This window comes from Coregonus lavaretus (genome assembly GCF_964263955.1).
Source record: "Coregonus lavaretus genome assembly, contig: HAP1_SCAFFOLD_1449, whole genome shotgun sequence".
Lineage (NCBI taxonomy): Eukaryota > Metazoa > Chordata > Actinopteri > Salmoniformes > Salmonidae > Coregonus > Coregonus lavaretus.
Genome location: NW_028160959.1, coordinates 42,108 through 61,227, shown reverse-complemented (window position 1 = coordinate 61,227; position 19,120 = coordinate 42,108). Strand labels below are relative to the sequence as shown.

The 19,120-nt window shown below is 43.5% G+C and overlaps 1 protein-coding gene across 5 annotated transcripts in view; it reads right to left on the bottom strand.

Annotated features, from left to right (window-relative positions):
• Nucleotides 1–19,120, bottom strand: part of abcb7 (ATP-binding cassette, sub-family B (MDR/TAP), member 7) — a 71,056-nt gene that overhangs the window by 39,522 nt on the left and 12,414 nt on the right. For all 5 annotated transcript variants that reach the window (XR_014612254.1, XR_014612255.1, XR_014612256.1 and 2 more), the window contains exons 2-4: nt 14,549–14,626; nt 14,355–14,429; nt 10,550–10,669 (exon numbers count right to left, since the gene is read on the bottom strand). Coding sequence is in view for 1 of the 5 variants with exons in the window: in XM_084195773.1 (XP_084051899.1) it covers nt 10,550–10,669; nt 14,355–14,429; nt 14,549–14,626 (273 nt within the window). In the remaining 4 variants the exon portion in view is untranslated. The remainder of the gene's footprint in view (nt 1–10,549; nt 10,670–14,354; nt 14,430–14,548; nt 14,627–19,120) is intronic.

The following is a 19,120-nucleotide window of genomic DNA, read 5'->3' as shown; positions in this document are numbered from 1 at the left end:
CAGCCGAGCGAAAATGGAGGAAAACTAGACTCCCTGCGGACCTGGCATCTTTTCACTCCCTCCTCTCTACATTTTCTTCATCTGTTTCTGCTGCTAAGGCAACTTTCTACCACTCTAAATTCCAAGCATCTGCCTCTAACCCTAGGAAGCTCTTTGCCACCTTCTCCTCCCTGCTGAATCCTCCTCCCCCTCCGTCTCTGTGGATGACTTCGTCAACCATTTTGAAAAGGTTGACGACATCCGATCCTCATTTTTTAAGTCAAATGACACTGCTGGTCCTGCTCACACTGCCCTACCCTATGCTTTGACTTCTTTCTCCCCTCTCTCTCCAGATAAAATCTTGTTGTTGGGCGGCCGGCCGTCACAAGTCGCCTGCTCGCTTGACCCTATCCCCTCCTCTCTTCTCCAGACCATCTCCGGTGACCTTCTCCCTTACCTCAGCTCGCTGATCAACTCATCCTTGACCGCTGGCTATGTCCCTTCCGTCTTCAAGAGAGCGAGAGTTGCACCCCTTCTCAAAAATCCAACACTCGATCCCTCTGATGTCAACAACTACAGACCAGTATCCCTTCTTTCTTTTCTCTCCAAAACACTTGAGTGTGCCGTCTTTAGCCAACTCTCTTGCTATCTCTCTCAGAATGACCTTCTTGATCCAAACCAGTCAGGTTTCAAGACTGTTCATTCAACTGAGACTGCTCTTCTCTGTGTCACGGAGGCTCTCCACACTGCTAAAGCTAACTCTCTCTCCTCTGTTCTTGTCCTTCTAGACCTGTCTGCTGCCTTTGATACTGTGAACCATCAGATCCTCCTCTCCACCCTCTCCGAGCTGGGCATCTCCGGCGCGGCTCACTCTTGGATTGCGTCCTACCTGACCGGTCGCTCCTACCAAGTGGCGTGGCGAGAAGCTGTCTCCGCACCACGTGCTCTCACCACTGGTGTCCCCCAGGGCTCAGTTCTAGGCCCTCTCCTATTCTCGCTATACACCAAGTCACTTGGCTCTGTCATATCCTCACATGGACTCTCCCATCATTGCTACGCAGACGACACACAACTAATCTTCTCCTTTCCCCCTTCTGATAACCAGGTGGCGAATCGCATCTCTGCATGTTTGGCTGACATATCAGTGTGGATGACGGATCACCACCTCAACCTGAACCTCGGCAAGACGGAGCTGCTCTTCCTCCCGGGGAAGGACTGCCCGTTCCATGATCTCGCCATCACGGTTGACAACTCCATTGTGTCCTCCTCCCAGAGTGCGAAGAGCCTTGGCGTGACCCTGGACAACACCCTGTCGTTCTCCGCTAACATCAAGGCGGTGACCCGATCCTGTAGGTTCATGCTCTACAACATTCGGAGAGTACGACCCTGCCTTACACAGGAAGCGGCACAGGTCCTAATCCAGGCACTTGTCATCTCCCGTCTGGATTACTGCAACTCGCTGTTGGCTGGGCTCCCTGCCTGTGCCATTAAACCCCTACAACTCATCCAGAATGCCGCAGCCCGTCTGGTGTTCAACCTTCCCATGTTCTCTCACGTCACCCCGCTCCTCCGCACACTCCACTGGCTTCCAGTTGAAGCGCGCATCTGCTACAAGACCATGGTGCTTGCCTACGGAGCTGTGAGGGGAACGGCACCTCCGTACCTTCAGGCTCTGATCAGTCCCTACGCCCAAACGAGGGCATTGCGTTCATCCACCTCTGGCCTGCTGGCTCCCCTACCTCTGCGGAAGCACAGTTCCCGCTCAGCCCAGTCAAAACTGTTCGCTGCTCTGGCACCCCAATGGTGGAACAAGGTCCCTCACGACGCCAGGACAGGGGAGTCACTCCAGACCCATATCCATCCTGCCCTGCCTTTCAAAAGTTTTTGAAAACCAAGTCAACAAACAGATCACCGACCATTTCGAATCCCACCGTACCTTCTCCGCTATGCAATCCGGTTTCCGAGCTGGTCATGGGTGCACTTCAGCCACGCTCAAGGTCCTAAACGATATTATAACCGCGATCGATAATAGACAGTACTGTGCAGCCGTTTTCATTGACCTGGCCAAGGCTTTCGACTCTGTCAACCACCGCATTCTTATTGGCAGACTAAATAGCCTTGGTTTCTCAAATGACTGCCTCGCCTGGTTCACCAACTACTTCTCAGATAGAGTTCAATGTGTCAAATCGGAGGGCCTGTTGTCTGGACCTATGGCAGTCTCTATGGGGGTGCCACAGGGTTCAATTCTTGGGCCGACTCTTTTCTCTGTGTATATCAATGACGTCGCTCTTGCTGCTGGTGACTCTCAGATCCACCTCTACGCAGACGACACCATTTTGTATACATCTGGTCCTTCATTGGACACTGTGTTAACAAACCTCCAAACGAGCTTCAATTCCATACAACACTCCTTCAGTAGCCTCCAACTGCTCTTAAACACTAGTAAAACTAAATGCATACTCTTCAACCGAACGCTGCTTGCACCCGCATACCCGACTAGAATCACTACTCTCGACGGGTCTGACCTAGAGTATGTGGACAACTACAAATATCTAGGTGTCTGGTTAGACTGTAAACTCTCCTTCCAGACTCACATTAAGAATCTCCAATCCAAAGTTAAATCTAGAATCGGTTTCCTATTTCGCAACAAAGCCTCCTTCACTCATGCTGCCAAACATGCCCTCGTAAAACTGACTATCCTACCGATCCTTGACTTCGGCGATGTCATTTACAAAATAGCCTCCAACACTACTCAGCAAATTGGATGTAGTCTATCACAGTGCCATCAGTTTTGTCTCCAAAGCCCCATATAATACCCACCACTGTGACCTGTACGCTCTTGTTGGCTGGTCCTCACTACATATTCGTCGCCAAACCCACTGGCTCCAGGCCATCTATAAATCACTGCTAGGCAAATCCCCGCCTTATCTTAGCTCATTGGTCACCATAGCAACACCCACCCGTAGTCTGCGCTCCAGCGGGTATATCTCACTGGTCATCCCCAAAGCCAACACCTCCTTTGGCCGCAATTCCTTCCAGTTCTCTGCTGCCAATGACTGGAACAAATTGCAAAAATCTCTGAAGCTGGAGACACTTATCTCCCTCACTAACTTTAAGCATCAGTTGTCAGAGCACCTTACCGATCACTGCACCTGTACACAGCCCATCTGAAATTAGCCCGCCCAACTACCTCATCCCTATATTGTTATTTATTTTGCTCATTTGTACCCCAGTATCTCTATTTGCACATCATCTCTTGCACATCTATCATTCCAGTGTTAATACTACATTGTAATTATTTTGCACTATAGCCTATTTTATTGCCTTACCTCCATAACTTGCTAAATTTGCACACTGTATATTATATGTATTTCTGTTGTATTTTTGACTTTGTTTTGTTTTACCCCATATGTAACTCTGTGTTGTTGTTTTTATCGCACTGCTTTGCTTTATCTTGGCCAGGTCGCAGTTGTAAATGAGAACTTGTTCTCAACTGGTTTACCTGGTTAAATAAAGGTGAAATAAAAAATAAAACAAATAAAGAAGAAAACAAATATTCAAATATAATAATAATAAATAAATTAAATATAAAAATAAATAATAAAAAATAACATTGTAAAGTGGTTATCCCACTGGCTATCATAAGGTGAATGCACCAATTTGTAAGTCGCTCTGGATAAGAGCTTCTGCTAAATGACGTAAATGTTAATGAAACATCCTGGGATTTTTTAAAATAAATATGCAAAAATATCTGAAAACCTGTTTTTGCTTTGTCACTATGGGGAATTGTGTGTATATTGATTAGGGAAAAAACCATTTAATCCATTTTAGAATAAGGCTGTAACGTAAAAAACTGTGGAAAAAGTCAAGCGGTCTGAATACTTTCCGAATGCACTGTATATGAGTGACTGTCAAAGCTGGGATCGAGAGACTGAAAAACAGCCATCACATTAGAGGCTGCTGCCTATAGACAGACTATATTTATTATTATTTATTAGAAATCACTTTAAGAAATGTCAAACTAGTCACTTTAATAATGTTTACATATCTTGCACTACTCATCTCATATGTATTTACTGTATTCTATTCTAGAATATTCTACTGTATCTTAGTCCACGCTGCTCTGACATCGCTCGTCCATATATGTATATATTCTTAATTTCACTCCTTATTGAGTATATGTTAGAAAATTGTTAGATATTACTTGTTAGATATTACTGCACTGTCGGAGCTAGAAACACAAGCATTTCGCTACACCCGCTATAACATCTGCTAAACACGTGTATGTGACCAATACACCACCTCCTGCTGTTATGTTGGGTACCTACGGTCTAAAAAATATATGTTACGAAATATACACTGCTCAAAAAAATAAAGGGAACACTTAAACAACACATCCTAGATCTGAATGAATGAAATAATATTAAATACTTTTTTCTTTACATAGTTGAATAGGCTGACAACAAAATCACACAAAAATTATCAATGGAAATCAAATGTATCAACCCATGGAGGTCTGGATTTGGAGTCACCCTCAAAATTTAAGTGGAAAACCACACTACAGGCTGATCCAACTTTGATGTAATGTCCTTAAAACAAGTCAAAATGAGGCTCAGTAGTGTGTGTGGCCTCCACGTGCCTGTATGACCTCCCTACAACGCCTGGGCATGCTCCTGATGAGGTGGCGGATGGTCTCCTGAGGGATCTCCTCCCAGACCTGGACTAAAGCATCCGCCAACTCCTGGACAGTCTGTGGTGCAACGTGGCGTTGGTGGATGGAGCGAGACATGATGTCCCAGATGTGCTCAATTGGATTCAGGTCTGGGGAACGGGCGGGCCAGTCCATAGCATCAATGCCTTCCTCTTGCAGGAACTGCTGACACACTCCAGCCACATGAGGTCTAGCATTGTCTTGCATTAGGAGGAACCCAGGGCCAACCGCACCAGCATATGGTCTCACAAGGGGTCTGAGGATCTCATCTCGGTACCTAATGGCAGTCAGGCTACCTCTGGCGAGCACATGGAGGGCTGTGCGGCCCCCCATAGAAATGCCACCCCACACCATGACTGACCCACTGCCAAACCGGTCATGCTGGATGATGTTGCAGGCAGCAGAACGTTCTCCACGGCGTCTCCAGACTCTGTCATGTCTGTCACATGTGCTCAGTGTGAACCTGCTTTCATCTGTGAAAAGCACAGGGCGCCAGTGGCGAATTTGCCAATCTTGGTGTTCTCTGGCAAATGCCAAACGTCCTGCACGGTGTTGGGCTGTAAGCACAACCACCACCTGTGGACGTCGGGCCCTCATACCACCCTCATGGAGTCTGTTTCTGACCGTTTGAGCAGACACATGCACATTTGTGGCCTGCTGGAGGTCATTTTGCAGGGCTCTGGCAGTGCTCCTCCTGCTCCTCCTTGCACAAAGGCGGAGATAGCAGTCCTGCTGCTGGGTTGTTGCCCTCCTACGGCCTACTCCACGTCTCCTGATGTACTGGCCTGTCTCCTGGTAGCGCCTCCATGCTCTGGACACTACGCTGACAGACACAGCAAACCTTCTTGCCACAGCTCGCATTGATGTGCCATCCTGGATGAGCTGCACTACCTGAGCCACTTGTGTGGGTTGTAGACTCCGTCTCATGCTACCACTAGAGTGAAAGCAACGCCAGCATTCAAAAGTGACCAAAACATCAGCCAAGAAGCATAGGAACTGAGAAGTGGTCTGAGGTCACCACCTGCAAAACCACTTCTTTATTGGGGGTGTCTTGCTAATTGCCTATCATTTCCACCTGTTGTCTATTCCATTTGCACAACAGCATGTGACATTTATTGTCAATCAGTGTTGCTTCCTAAGTGGACAGTTTGATTTCACAGAAGTGTGATTGACTTGGAGTTACATTGTGTTGTTTAAGTGTTCCCTTTATTTTTTTGAGCAGTGTATATTTGAAACAATTCAATGACATTGCTAAAATAAAGGTTTAAGGAAATAGTCAGGCACCACATTACTACAAGACGAAACAGCTCAATCAAGCATGATGGTCTTGTAAGTATAAAAGCAAAACTTGCTTTCATATAATAAAAAATAATTTTAAAAACTTGAAGGATTGGCAATGTCTTAGTGTGGGAAGACATTGTGACTCCTCCTCTAAGAGTATGAATTATATTATATACCTACCTGCTTACACATTGTTGAGGATCATGGAGGGGACTATGGTGATGAATGCTGAGCTGTAGTGAATGAACAGCATTCTTACATAGCGGCTTGCGAAATTATTCACCCCGCTTGGTATTTTTCCTATTTTGTTGCCTTACAACCTGGAATTTAAATAGATTTTTGGGGGGGTTTGTATCATTTCATTTCCACAACATGCCTACCACTTTGAAGATGAAAAATGTTTTATTGTGAAACAAACAAGAAATAAAGACAAAGGAAAGAGAACTTGAGCATGCGTGACTATTCACCCCCCCAAAGTCAATACTTTGTAGAGCCACCTTTTGCAGCAATTACAGCTGCATGTATCTATAAGCTTGGCACATCTAGCCACTGGGATTTATGCCCATTCTTCAAGGCAAAACTGCTCCAGCTCCTTCAAGTTGGATGGGTTCCGCTGGTGTACAGCAATCTTTAAGTCATACCACATATTCTCAATTGGATTGAGGTCTGGGGTTTGACTAGGCCATTCCAAGACATTTAAATGTTTCTTAAACCACTTGAGTGTTGCTTTAGCAGTATGCTTAGGGTAATTGTCCTGCTGGAAGGTGAACCTCCGTCCCAGTCTCAAATCTCTGGAAGACTGAAACAGGTTTCCCTCAAGAATTTCACTGTATTTAGCGCCATCCACCATTCCTTCAATTCTGACCAGTTTCCCAGTCCCTGCTGATTTAAAAATCATCCCCACAGCATGATGCTGCCACCACCATGCTTCACTGTGGGGATGGTGTTCTCGGGGTGATGAGAGGTGTTGGGTTTGCGCCAGACATAGCGTTTTCTTGATGGCCAAAAAGCTCAATTTTAGTCTCATCTGACCAGAGTACCTTCTTCCATATGTTTGGGGAGTCTCCCACATGCCTTTTGGTGAACACCAAACGTGTTTGCTTATTTTTTTTCTTTAAGCAATGGCTTTTTTTCTGGCCACTCTTCCGTAAAGCCCAGCTCTGTGGAGTGTACGGCTTAAAGTGGTCCTATGGACAGATACTCCAATCTCCGCTGTGGAGCTTTGCAGCTCCTTCAGGGTTATCTTTGGTCTCTTTGTTGCCTCTCTGATTAATGCCCTCCTTGCCTGGTCTGTGAGTTTGGTGGGCGGTCCTCTCTTGGCAGGTTTGTGGTGGTGCCATATTCTTTCCATTTTTTAATAATGGATTTAATGGTGCTCCGTGGGATGTTCAAAGTTTCTGATATTTTTTTTATAACCCAACCCTGATCTGTACTTCTCCACAACTTTGTCCCTGACCTGTTTGGAGAGCTCCTTGGTCTTCATGGTGCCGCTTGCTTGGTGGTGTCCCTTTTCTTAGTGGTGTTGCAGACTGTGGGGCCTTTCAGAACAGATATATATATATATATATATATTGACACTTAGATTGCACACAGGTGGACTATATTTAACGAATGATGTGAATTCTGAAGGTAATTACTTTTTGCAAGGCACTGTAGGTATTCCTTTGGCCAAGTTAGTGAGGGCAGTGTGAAGTGCAGTAGAGATCGCTTTATCTGTGGATCTGTTGGGGCAGTATGTAAGTAAGCCCTGCCACATTCGATGAGCATCAGAGGCGGTGTAATAGGATTCGATCTTAGTCCTGTATTGACGCTTTGCCTGTTTGATGGCTCGTCTTTCTAAAATCGGGCACACAACAATATAGCCCAATAGTCAATGAATGAACAACACTTTACATTTTCCAGCTTTAACGCTCTTAAACTGGGGGCCGAGTGTGCTCCTGGAACTAAAATGACCCTCTGCTGCCTGGACAACAGAAACAGCCAAAACATGACCCAACTTCTGCTACGAGACTGGTACGATGGATGGGGTCTTTTACAATTATAAAAGGTGAAAATAATCCTTGTTTAAACACACCTTGCCAATCTAGACATGGCATCTGGTGAAATAGACAGAGGTTGAGATAGAGACATCTGGTCAGCGAGACGGGGATACTCTGTGCTAGCCCTCAGGCCGATACAGATACCTACACTAAAACAAGCTTGAAAACCAGACAGACAACACCGTAATAGAGGATTTAAGGAGAATATAAGGATTACAATGCAAAGATCGGAGGAGCGGTCAATGTGTCATGCTGTGTTGTATCAGGATATGATCATGTGACTTGTTGTTCAGGGTGTAAATTAGAGAGTCAATGAGGAAACACAGATGTAATATGAACTGAATGTTATGTTGTAGCCTCAAAATAGTAGGCTTGGGCGGTATACTGACAGTATGATTTTAAATACCGTACAAAAAAATCTTAGTAACCTTCTAGTTTATAAGCAGTTGCTGTGGCATGACCTCAAGAGAGCGGTTCACAATAGAAAATCCCAAGAATATTGCTGAACTAAAACAGTTTTGTAATAATAATAATAATAATAATAATAATAATAATAATAATAATAATAAGCCATTTAGCAGACGCTTTTATCCAAAGCGACTTACAGTCATGTGCGCATACATTTTTGTGTATGGGTGGTCCCGGGGATCGAACCCACTACCTTGGCGTTACAAGCGCCGTGCTCTACCAGCTGAGCAATTGTCCATAATTGGAATTGTCCAAAATTCCTCCTGACCGTTGTGCAGGTCTGATCCGCAACTACAGAATACATTTGGTTGAGGTTATTGCTGCCAAAGGAGGGTCAACCAGTTATTAAATCCAAGGGTTCACATACTTTTTCCCACCCTGCACGGTGAATGTTTACAGGGTGTGTTCAAGCAGACTGTGTTTTGTCTATTGTTGAGACTTAGATGATCAGATAAAATTTTATGACCAATTTATGCAGAAATCCAGGTAATTCCAAAGGGTTCACATACTTTTTCTTGCCACTGTACCTTAATTAGGTAAGTATTCACCCGAGTCAATACGTATTAGAAACACCATTGGCAGCGATTCCAGCTGTGAGTCTTAGGTGAGTCTCTAAAAGCGTTCCACAGCTGGATTGTACAATATCTGCCCACTATTCTTCAAGCTCTGCCAAGATGTTAGGGATCATGGGCTAGACAGCAATGTTCAAGTCTTACCATATATTTTCAATCAGATTTAAGTCAAAACTGTAATTTGGCCACTCAGGAACATTCACTGTCTTCTTGGTAAGCAACTCCAGTGTAGATGTGGCTTTGTGTTGTAGGTTATTGTCCGGCTGAAAGGTGAATTCCTCTCCCAGTGTCTGGTGTAAAGCAGGCTTTGCTCTGGGTAAAGCAGACTGAAGCAGGCTTTGCTCTAGGATTTTGCCTGTGCTTAGCTCCATCCCATTTTCATCCTGAAAAACTCCCCAGTCTTCGCCGATGTCAAGCATACCCATACCATGAAGCAGCCACCACCATGGTTGAAAATAAGGAGGCAGTTACTCAGTGATGTGTTGTGTTGGATTTGCCCCAAACATAAGTGTATTAATTTGCTGTGTTTTGTTGCAGTATTACTTTAGTGCCTTGTTGCGTACAGGATGCATGTTTTTGAATATTCTTTATTCATTTAGATCATTCATGTGGAATCACCACAATATTGTTGATCCATCCTCAGTTCTCTCCCATCACAGCCAATGAAATCTGTAGCCATTTTAAAAATCACCAATGGCCTCATGATGACATCCCTAAGCAGTTTCCTTCCTGTCCTGCAGCTCAGTTCAGAAGGTCGAGTGCATCTGATGTGTCCGAGGTGGCTTACAGGGTTTTCCTGGTCGGCTATACAGACAATATTTCAGCTGGGTACTAGCGCCCCTAGTCAGAAAAAAGCCTGCAGAGCCCTCTCCCGCTAGAATTAACCTAACATAGCAGGCGTAAAAGAAAAACCTGAGCGGAGTTCCCACATCCGGTTTTCAGCGTGCCGTTTCCCCCAGAAAACTAGAAGAATCCGGTTGTTGGCAACTCCGATAAGGGTGCGCTAGATTGAATTATAACACTTTTTCTATTTGGCTCCAAAAACAGTTTAATACATCATCCACAGCGTCATTATTAACTTGACCATGCTTAAAGAGATATTCAATGTCTGATTTGTTATTGTTAACCATCTACCAATCACTGCCCTTCTTTATGAGGGTTTCTAAAAGCTCCCTGGTCTTTGTAGTTGAATCTGTGCTTGAAATTCAATACTTGACTGAGGGACCTTAAAGATGCTGTATGTACGGGGGACAGAGCCCTATTATTTCACACAGAGTGAGTCCATATAATTTAAGTGATTTGTTAAGCCACATTTTACTCCTGAACTACATTTTAATTATTTAATTGTTATTCATTTGTAGAAATGTGTAGAATTTTATTTTCACTTTAACATTATGGAGTATTGTGTAAATCAATTACAAAAAAAATGACAAATATATTTCAATCCCACATCGTAACGCAACAAAATGTGAAAGGTGTTTGAGGTGTAGGCTTTCTACCTTGGCTCCAGCCAGCAGCCCCAGGGCGATGGCTACTCTAGCCCGTAGATCAGGCCGGTCCTTGGGCCACACGTAGGACAACATGTTAGACAGGATGGTCCTGGAATTCACCTCCTTCAACTGCCACCAGGACACAACAAGGAAAAAAACACTGTTAGATGACATAACATTGCTTATTCACATGGCTCAGGTTGGAAGAGCATGGAGGTTGCAAAGACAGGGATTGTGGGTTCGATTCCCGCTGGGGCCTCCCACACACGAAAAATGTATGCACACATGACTATAAGTCGCAACGGATAAAAGTGCCTGCTAAATGGCATCAATGATTATTTATATGTTTTCCTCCTAACTGTGACCACGTATCCTCTAACTTGACAAGACGTTGGAAAAAGCTTCACTTGTCCAAAACACAGACAAATAATACTCAGAGGAAACATGTGCCTGAAGCAGTAGCTCATGTATTTTAACCATTGATGACGAAGGCTGCTTTTATAACAATATGGCAAGACATTGTGTACTGCTTGTCCAATATCATCCTGTAGTTCTCTTTCACCAATTGGTTTGACAGACAGGGAAGAGAAAACTAGAGGCCCCTGGCCTGTGGCTGCTGCCCAGCCCCCAGGGGACACACTGACACCTGATGCTTGTTGTGGGGGTGTGTGTAAACCCAGAGGATGGGGATCAGACCGGCCATCTGTCTCCAGGTGGACACGGAGAGCCTGCCTGACACTACATCTCCCAGGGGGCCGTGGGGCTGGGCAGCAGCAGCCCATAGAGATAGAAAGAGGGCTCTAGATGGACATTGTCATCAAGGGCTTCCGCTATTTTAAAGCAGTCATCCGAGTGGGGATTCCAATGGGATGGGAGCGTTCAGCCAATGATCAGAGCTTTGTCTTCAAGTAGCGTTGCCTATGATTTGTAAATGGCTTTAAGCAATCTCTGCCATCTAGTGGCCACAATAAATGAATGACAACATTTGGTTCAGGACACCAGCACTGCAGGTGCCGGTAAATAATCAATTTTAGCTTTGCACTTAATAACAAAATAGACTACTTTAAAATGGAGATAGCCTCGAAGGTGCTGCCCATGTCGCAGACGCCATAATGACATAGATACAAAGATGAGTCCTCTATATATCTCTATGCTACAGACCTGACTCCAGTAATACCAAGAGAGCCTCTCCGACATCACATCCCCCAGGGGGCCGTGGGGCTGCCAGCCAAGCTGAGGGGGCAGCACAACATGGCTGTCATCTCATCTGAGGAGCCAAGATGGTTGTTTACCTGCTCTGTCAGCCAGCTGCCACAGGGGCCTGGACTGGCGACTGGCTAGGGGGGTCTGACTCTGGGGGGTCTGAGCAGCAACACCAAGCTGATTATAGTAATATATATATATAAATAATAATAATAATAATAATAATAATAATAATAATGTGTATACCGAAACTTCTGTACTTTCTATACAAAAAATAATGGTTTGGTACTAGAATTTTTGTTATGTTCAGTACTTCTGTCAAACGCATCTGACGTGATTGAAAGGGTCAAGACTGTCGATCAGATCTCCACTTCCGCATCCATTACTACTGTCTGGCTGCATGTACAGTGGGGAAAAAAAGTATTTAGTCAGCCACCAATTTTGTGCAAGTTCTCCCACTTAAAAAGATGAGAGAGGCCTGTAATTTATCATCATAGGTACACGTCAACTAGATTTTCTATGGGGTTGAGATCTGGAGACTGGCTAGGCCACTCCAGGACCTTGAAATGCTTCTTACGAAGCCACTCCTTCATTGCCCGGGCGGTGTGTTTGGGATCATTGTCATGCTGAAAGACCCAGCCACGTTTCATCTTCAATGCCCTTACTGATGGAAGGAGGTTTTAACTCAAAATCTCACGATACATGGCCCCATTCATTCTTTCCTTTACACGGATCAGTCGTCCTGGTCCCTTTGCAGAAAAACAGCCCCAAAGCATGATGTTTCCACCCCCATGCTTCACAGTAGGTATGGTGTTCTTTGGATGCAACTCAGCATTCTTTGTCCTCCAAACACGACGAGTTGAGTTTTTACCAAAAAGTTCTATTTTGGTTTCATCTGACCATATGACATTCTCCCAATCCTCTTCTGGATCATCCAAATGCACTCTAGCAAACTTCAGACGGGCCTGGACATGTACTGGCTTAAGCAGGGGGACACGTCTGGCACTGCAGGATTTGAGTCCCTGGCGGCGTAGTGTGTTACTGATGGTAGGCTTTGTTACTTTGGTCCCAGCTCTCTGCAGGTCATTCACTAGGTCCCCCCGTGTGGTTCTGGGATTTTTGCTCACCGTTCTTGTGATCATTTTGACCCCACGGGGTGAGATCTTGCGTGGAGCCCCAGATCGAGGGAGATTATCAGTGGTCTTGTATTTCTTCCATTTCATAATAATTGCTCCCACAGTTGATTTCTTTAAACCAAGCTGCTTACCTATTGCAGATTCAGTCTTCCCAGCCTGGTGCAGGTCTACAATTTTGTTTCTGGTGTCCTTTGACAGCTCTTTGGTCTTGGCCATAGTGGAGTTTGGAGTGTGACTGTTTGAGGTTGTGGACAGGTGTCTTTTATACTGATAACAAGTTCAAACAGGTGCCATTAATACAGGTAACGAGTTGAGGACAGAGGAGCCTCTTAAAGAAGAAGTTACAGGTCTGTGAGAGCCAGAAATCTTGCTTGTTTGTAGGTGACCAAATACTTATTTTCCACCATCATTTGCAAATAAATTCATTAAAAATCCTACAATGTGATTTTCTGGAAATATTTTTCTCAATTTGTCTGTCATAGTTGACGTGTACCTATGATGAAAATTACAGGCCTCTCTCATCTTTTTAAGTGGGAGAACTTGCACAATTGGTGGCTGACTAAATACTTTTTCCCCCACTGTATATACATACATATCCCTCTGGTCCTATCCTGCCCTCTGGTCCTATCCAGCCCTCTGGTCCTATCCTGCCCTCTGGTCCTATCCTGCCCTCTGGTCCTATCCTGCCCTCTGGTCCTATCCTGCCCTCTGGTCCTATCCTGCCCTCTGGTCCTATCCTGCCCTCTGGTCCTATCCTGCCCTCTGGTCCTATCCTGCCCTCTGGTCCTATCCTGCCCTCTGGTCCTATCCTGCCCTCTGGTCCTATCCTGCCCTCTGGTCCTATCCTGCCCTCTGGTCCTATTCTGCCCTCTGGTCCGCTGTGAAATTATTTATACTTTTACTTTTGATACTTAAATATATTTAAAACCAAAAACTTTTACTCAAGTAGTATTTTGCTTGGTGACTTCCATTTGAGTCATTTTCTATTAAGGTATCTTTAAATTTTACTCAAGTATGATAATTGGGTACTTTTTCCACCACTGCTTTAAAACACAGGAGCTCAGAAAATATGACAATCGGTTGTTTTGAATTAATTAACACAATTAGTTGGCTATGAAAATAAAGGTGACCCTTTCCCTGCAGAATTGAGTTAGGAACAAAATTAATGATCAACTATTTTCTCTCTGTTTACATGCTGATCGTGGAGCAAATGTTTTTTGTATGTTCTGTTTTCTGTGAATTAACCAATGATATCAGGCCACACCTGGCCATGATTACAGACAACTGTGTGTGTCCTTTGACACTATATAAACTAGTGACCCTCAGTGTTTGTCATTATACCCTGATGAAGACAGCTTGTCTGTGGAAACGTTGGTTATTAAATGATTGCATCTGAGCTCCTAGAGTGTGAGACGTGGAGCTAATAAAAGAAAATGCTTCTGTTATAAGACGTTTGGAAGTACTATTTTTCTTACCACATTTTTGGGGTCTGCGTTAAGTCTTCCACCTGCATTACCGTGCCAACATGTCCGCTCTGTCACCTGCAAATGCTGTGAGCAAGCACAGACATACACACACCATTACAACTAGTGTCTTGAGAGTTCATATTCAAGCGTAATCGTTTCTGATACCGTAAATGGCATAGGCTCCAATAACAATCTAAATGTACCTTTGCAGCTTCCAGTATACGTCTGCTGTTGTCACTCCTGTTGACTGTCCATGTGGCTGTCCTCAGGTTGGGGCTCAGCTACAGAACAGTAGAGGAGAACAGCGGGGAGGAGAACAGTAGAGGAGAACAGCGGGGAGGAGAACAGTAGAGGAGAACAGCGGGGAGGAGAACAGTAGAGGAGAACAGTAGAGGAGAACAGCGGGGAGGAGAACAGTAGAGGAGAACAGCGGGGAGGAGAACAGTAGAGGAGAATAGCGGGGAGGAGAACAGCGGGGAGGAGAACAGTAGAGGAGAACAGCGGGGAGGAGAACAGCGGGGAGGAGCTTGTTTCAGTAAACATTTACAGATCCAGACGGAACAGAAACAGAACCATTCCTTGTTGAAAGATTCCCCTCAGGGCTGAGAGATAAAACAGTGGGACAAATAGCATGTTAGTTCAAACACAGCCCGTTTCAGTTGAGGTCAGATAATATTTAACAGATCGTCTTTAGGAGACCGAGGTTAGGTGTTTGAGAACATAATAACTAAGACTATAGAGGTTAGGTGTTTGAGAACATAATAACTAAGACTATAGAGGTTAGGTGTTTGAGAACATAATAACTAAGACTATAGAGGTTAGGTGTTTGAGAACATAATAACTAAGACTATAGAGGTTAGGTGTTTGAGAACATAATAACTAAGACTATAGAGGTTAGGTGTTTGAGAACATAACTAAGACTATAGAGGTTAGGTGTTTGAGAACATAATAACTAAGACTATAGAGGTTAGGTGTTTGTGAACATAATAACTAAGACTATAGAGGTTAGGTGTTTGAGAACATAATAACTAAGACTATAGAGGTTAGGTGTTTGAGAACATAATAACTAAGACTATAGAGGTTAGGTGTTTGAGAACATAATAACTAAGACTATAGAGTTGATGACCTGTGGGTCGTTCCATGTCATTACAGCCATGACACCCACCATATCAGATTGTTCCGAAATCCTTTCTGTAGTTAGAAACAGATCAAATTCCTACAACATTTTTGTTGTAATATAATTTGGATTTGAGAAATTACGCTAATTGATTACACCCATATTGGCCATTTTAATTCATAGGATTCATATAATATTCAATACATATTTAGTACCTAACATCTGATTTGGACCAAACTTTTTTTCTAACAATGAGTAAGACATGAGGAATCCAAAGAAATGGTCAAAAGCCAGTTACGGACCCCCCATACCATCCCACCCCAACAACCCGTACCAGTTCTGTCTAACAAGTAGTATGGCGCTGCGGCTCGGAGTATTGTTTCTTCATCCTATGTAAGCACCCTCTAATTATTATTTATTAAATTGGTTGTTGATCATTGCTAAACCATTTAAGTCTTGCCATACATTTAAAAAGTAGATTTAGGTCAAAACTATAACTAGTGCACTCAGGAACATTTGCTCTCTTCTTGGTGAGCAACGCCAGCGTAGATTTGGCCTTGTGTTTTAGGTTATTGTCCTGCTGAAAGATGAATTCATCTCCCAGTGTCTGGAATGAAGCAGACAACCAGGTTTTCCTCTAGTCTCCCAGTGTCTGGAATGAAGCAGACTGAACCAGGTTTTCCTCTAGGATTTTGCCTGTGGTTACCTCCATTCCGTTTCTTATTTTTTTATCCTAAAAAAACTCCAGTCTTTAACAATTACAAGCATACCCATAACATGATGCAGCCACCACTATGCTATGGAGTGGTAGTCAGTAATGTGTTGTATTGGATTTGCCCCAAACATAACTCTGTATGCAGGACAAAAAGTGAATTGCTTTGTCACATGTCTTTGTAGTATTACTTCAGTTCCAAGTTGCACAGGATGCATGTTTTGTTCTGTACAGGCTTCTTTTTCATTCCGTCAATTAGGTTAGTATTATGGAGTAACTACAATGTTAATCCATACTCAGTTTTCTCCTATCACAGCCATTAAACTTTGCAACTGTTTTAAAGTCACCATTGGCCTCATGGTGAAATCCCTGAGCGTTTTCCTTCCTCTCCGTCAACTAAGTTAAGAAGGGCGCCTGTATCTTTGTAGTGACTGGGTGTATTGATACACCATCTAAAGTGTAATTAATAACTTCACCATGCTCAAAGGGATAGTAAATGTCTGCTTTTTAATTTATTTATACCCATTTACCAATAGCTGCCCTTCTTTGCAAGGCGTTGGAAAACCTACCTGGTCTTTGTGGTTGAATCTGTGTTTGAAATTCACTGCTCGACTGAGGGACCTTACAGATAATTGTATGTGTGGGGTACAGAGACGATGTAGTCATTCAAAAATCATGTTAAACACTATTATTGCACACGGAGTGAGTCCATGTAACTTATTATGTGACTTGTTAAGCAAATTTGTACTCCTGAAGTTATTTAGGCCAAAACAAAGGGGTTGAATACTTACTGACTCAAGACATTTCCGCTTTTCATTTACTATTTTTCCAACTTGCATCAAGGCAAAGTGTGGAACAGCAGTCATAAAAAATGTGATATTTTGAAAACAGAGCCCAAGACAAGACCATGCATTTTTTATCCACATGTCATCTCTTCCCTACCCTCACTCCCCTCTGTTTGGTAGCAGGAATAGGGTCTTACATTGAAAGTAGGCCCATCTCCATAATGATACCAATAGAAAATAATAGCGGCAGGTAGCTTAGTGGGTAAGAGCGTTGTGCCAGTAACCGAAAGGTCACTGGTTCTAATCCCTGAGCCGACTAGGTGAAAAATCTGTCAATGTGCCCTTGAGCAAGGCACTTAACCCTTATTGCTCCTGTAAGTCGCTCTGGATAAGAGCGTCTGCTAAATGACAACAACAAAAAAATTAGCAATCTATATTTCCAAAAGCATGTGAGTCTCGTGTTCATATTTCACCACATCAAGGCTTTTGTAGCGGTCTATACGTGATCGAGCAAAATAAGGCTTACACTTCATTTAGGCTACATTATAGCATCCTAAATGTTTCTGATCAGTGATTGATCAGCGAACAAATAGATTAGCTAAACCACCTCCACTTAGCATATTTTCCCAGCCAGAGAATTAACCAAATATACAGACTGAGATTCAGTGAAACAAAATCATGTTGATCAAGACAAGTCAAAGGCTTTTGGTCGGGATTAGGCTACTATGCTACTAAGATACTAAGCTACTAAGATACTAGGCTACTAAGCTACTAAGCTACTAAGCTACTAAAATACTAGGCTACTAAGATACTAGGCTACTAAAATACTAGGCTACTAAGATACTAGGCTACTAGGCTACTAAGCTACTAGGCTACTAAGCTACTAGGCTACTAAGCTACTAGGCTACTAAGATACTAGGCTACTAAGCTACTAGGCTACTAAGATACTAAGCTACTAGGCTACCAAGCTACCAAGATACTAGGCTACTAGGCTACTAAAATACTAGGCTACTAAGATACTAGGCAACTAGGCTACTAAGCTACTAAGATACTAGGCTACTAGGCTACTAAGCTACTAAGCTACTAGGCTACTAAGCTACTAGGCTACTAAGATACTAGGCTACTAAGCTACTAGGCTACTAAGATACTAAGCTACTAGGCTACCAAGCTACTAAGATACTAGGCTACTAGGCTACTAAAATACTAGGCTACTAAGCTACTAAGATACTAGGCTACTAGGCTACTAAGCTACTAGGCTACTAAGATACTAAGCTACTAGGCTACCAAGCTACTAAGCTACTAAGATACTAGGCTACCAGGCTACTAAGATACTAGGCTACTAGGCTACTAAGCTACTAAGATACTAGGCTACTAGGCTACTAAGCTACTAGGCTACTAAGATACTAAGCTACTAGGCTACCAAGCTACTAAGATACTAGGCTACTAGGCTACTAAGATACTAGGCTACTAGGCTACTAAGCTACTAGGCTACTAAGATACTAGGCTACTAAGCTACTAGGCTACTAAGATACTAAGCTACTAGGCTACTAAGCTACTAAGATACTAGGCTACTAAGCTACTAAGATACTAAGCTACTAAGCTACTAGGCTACTAAGCTACTAGGCTACTAAGATACTAGGCTACTAAGCTACTAGGCTACTAAGATACTAAGCTACTAGGCTACCAAGCTACTAAGATACTAGGCTACTAGGCTACTAAAATACTAGGCTACTAAGCTACTAAGATACTAGGCTACTAGGCTACTAAGCTACTAGGCTACTAAGATACTAAGCTACTAGGCTACCAAGCTACTAAGATACTAGGCTACCAGGCTACTAAGATACTAGGCTACTAGGCTACTAAGCTACTAAGATACTAGGCTACTAGGCTACTAAGCTACTAGGCTACTAAGATACTAAGCTACTAGGCTACCAAGCTACTAAGATACTAGGCTACTAGGCTACTAAGATACTAGGCTACTAGGCTACTAAGCTACTAGGCTACTAAGATACTAGGCTACTAAGCTACTAGGCTACTAAGATACTAAGCTACTAGGCTACTAAGCTACTAAGATACTAAGCTACTAAGATACTAAGCTACTAGGCTACTAGGCTACTAAGCTACTAAGCTACTAAGATACTAAGCTACTAGGCTACTAAGC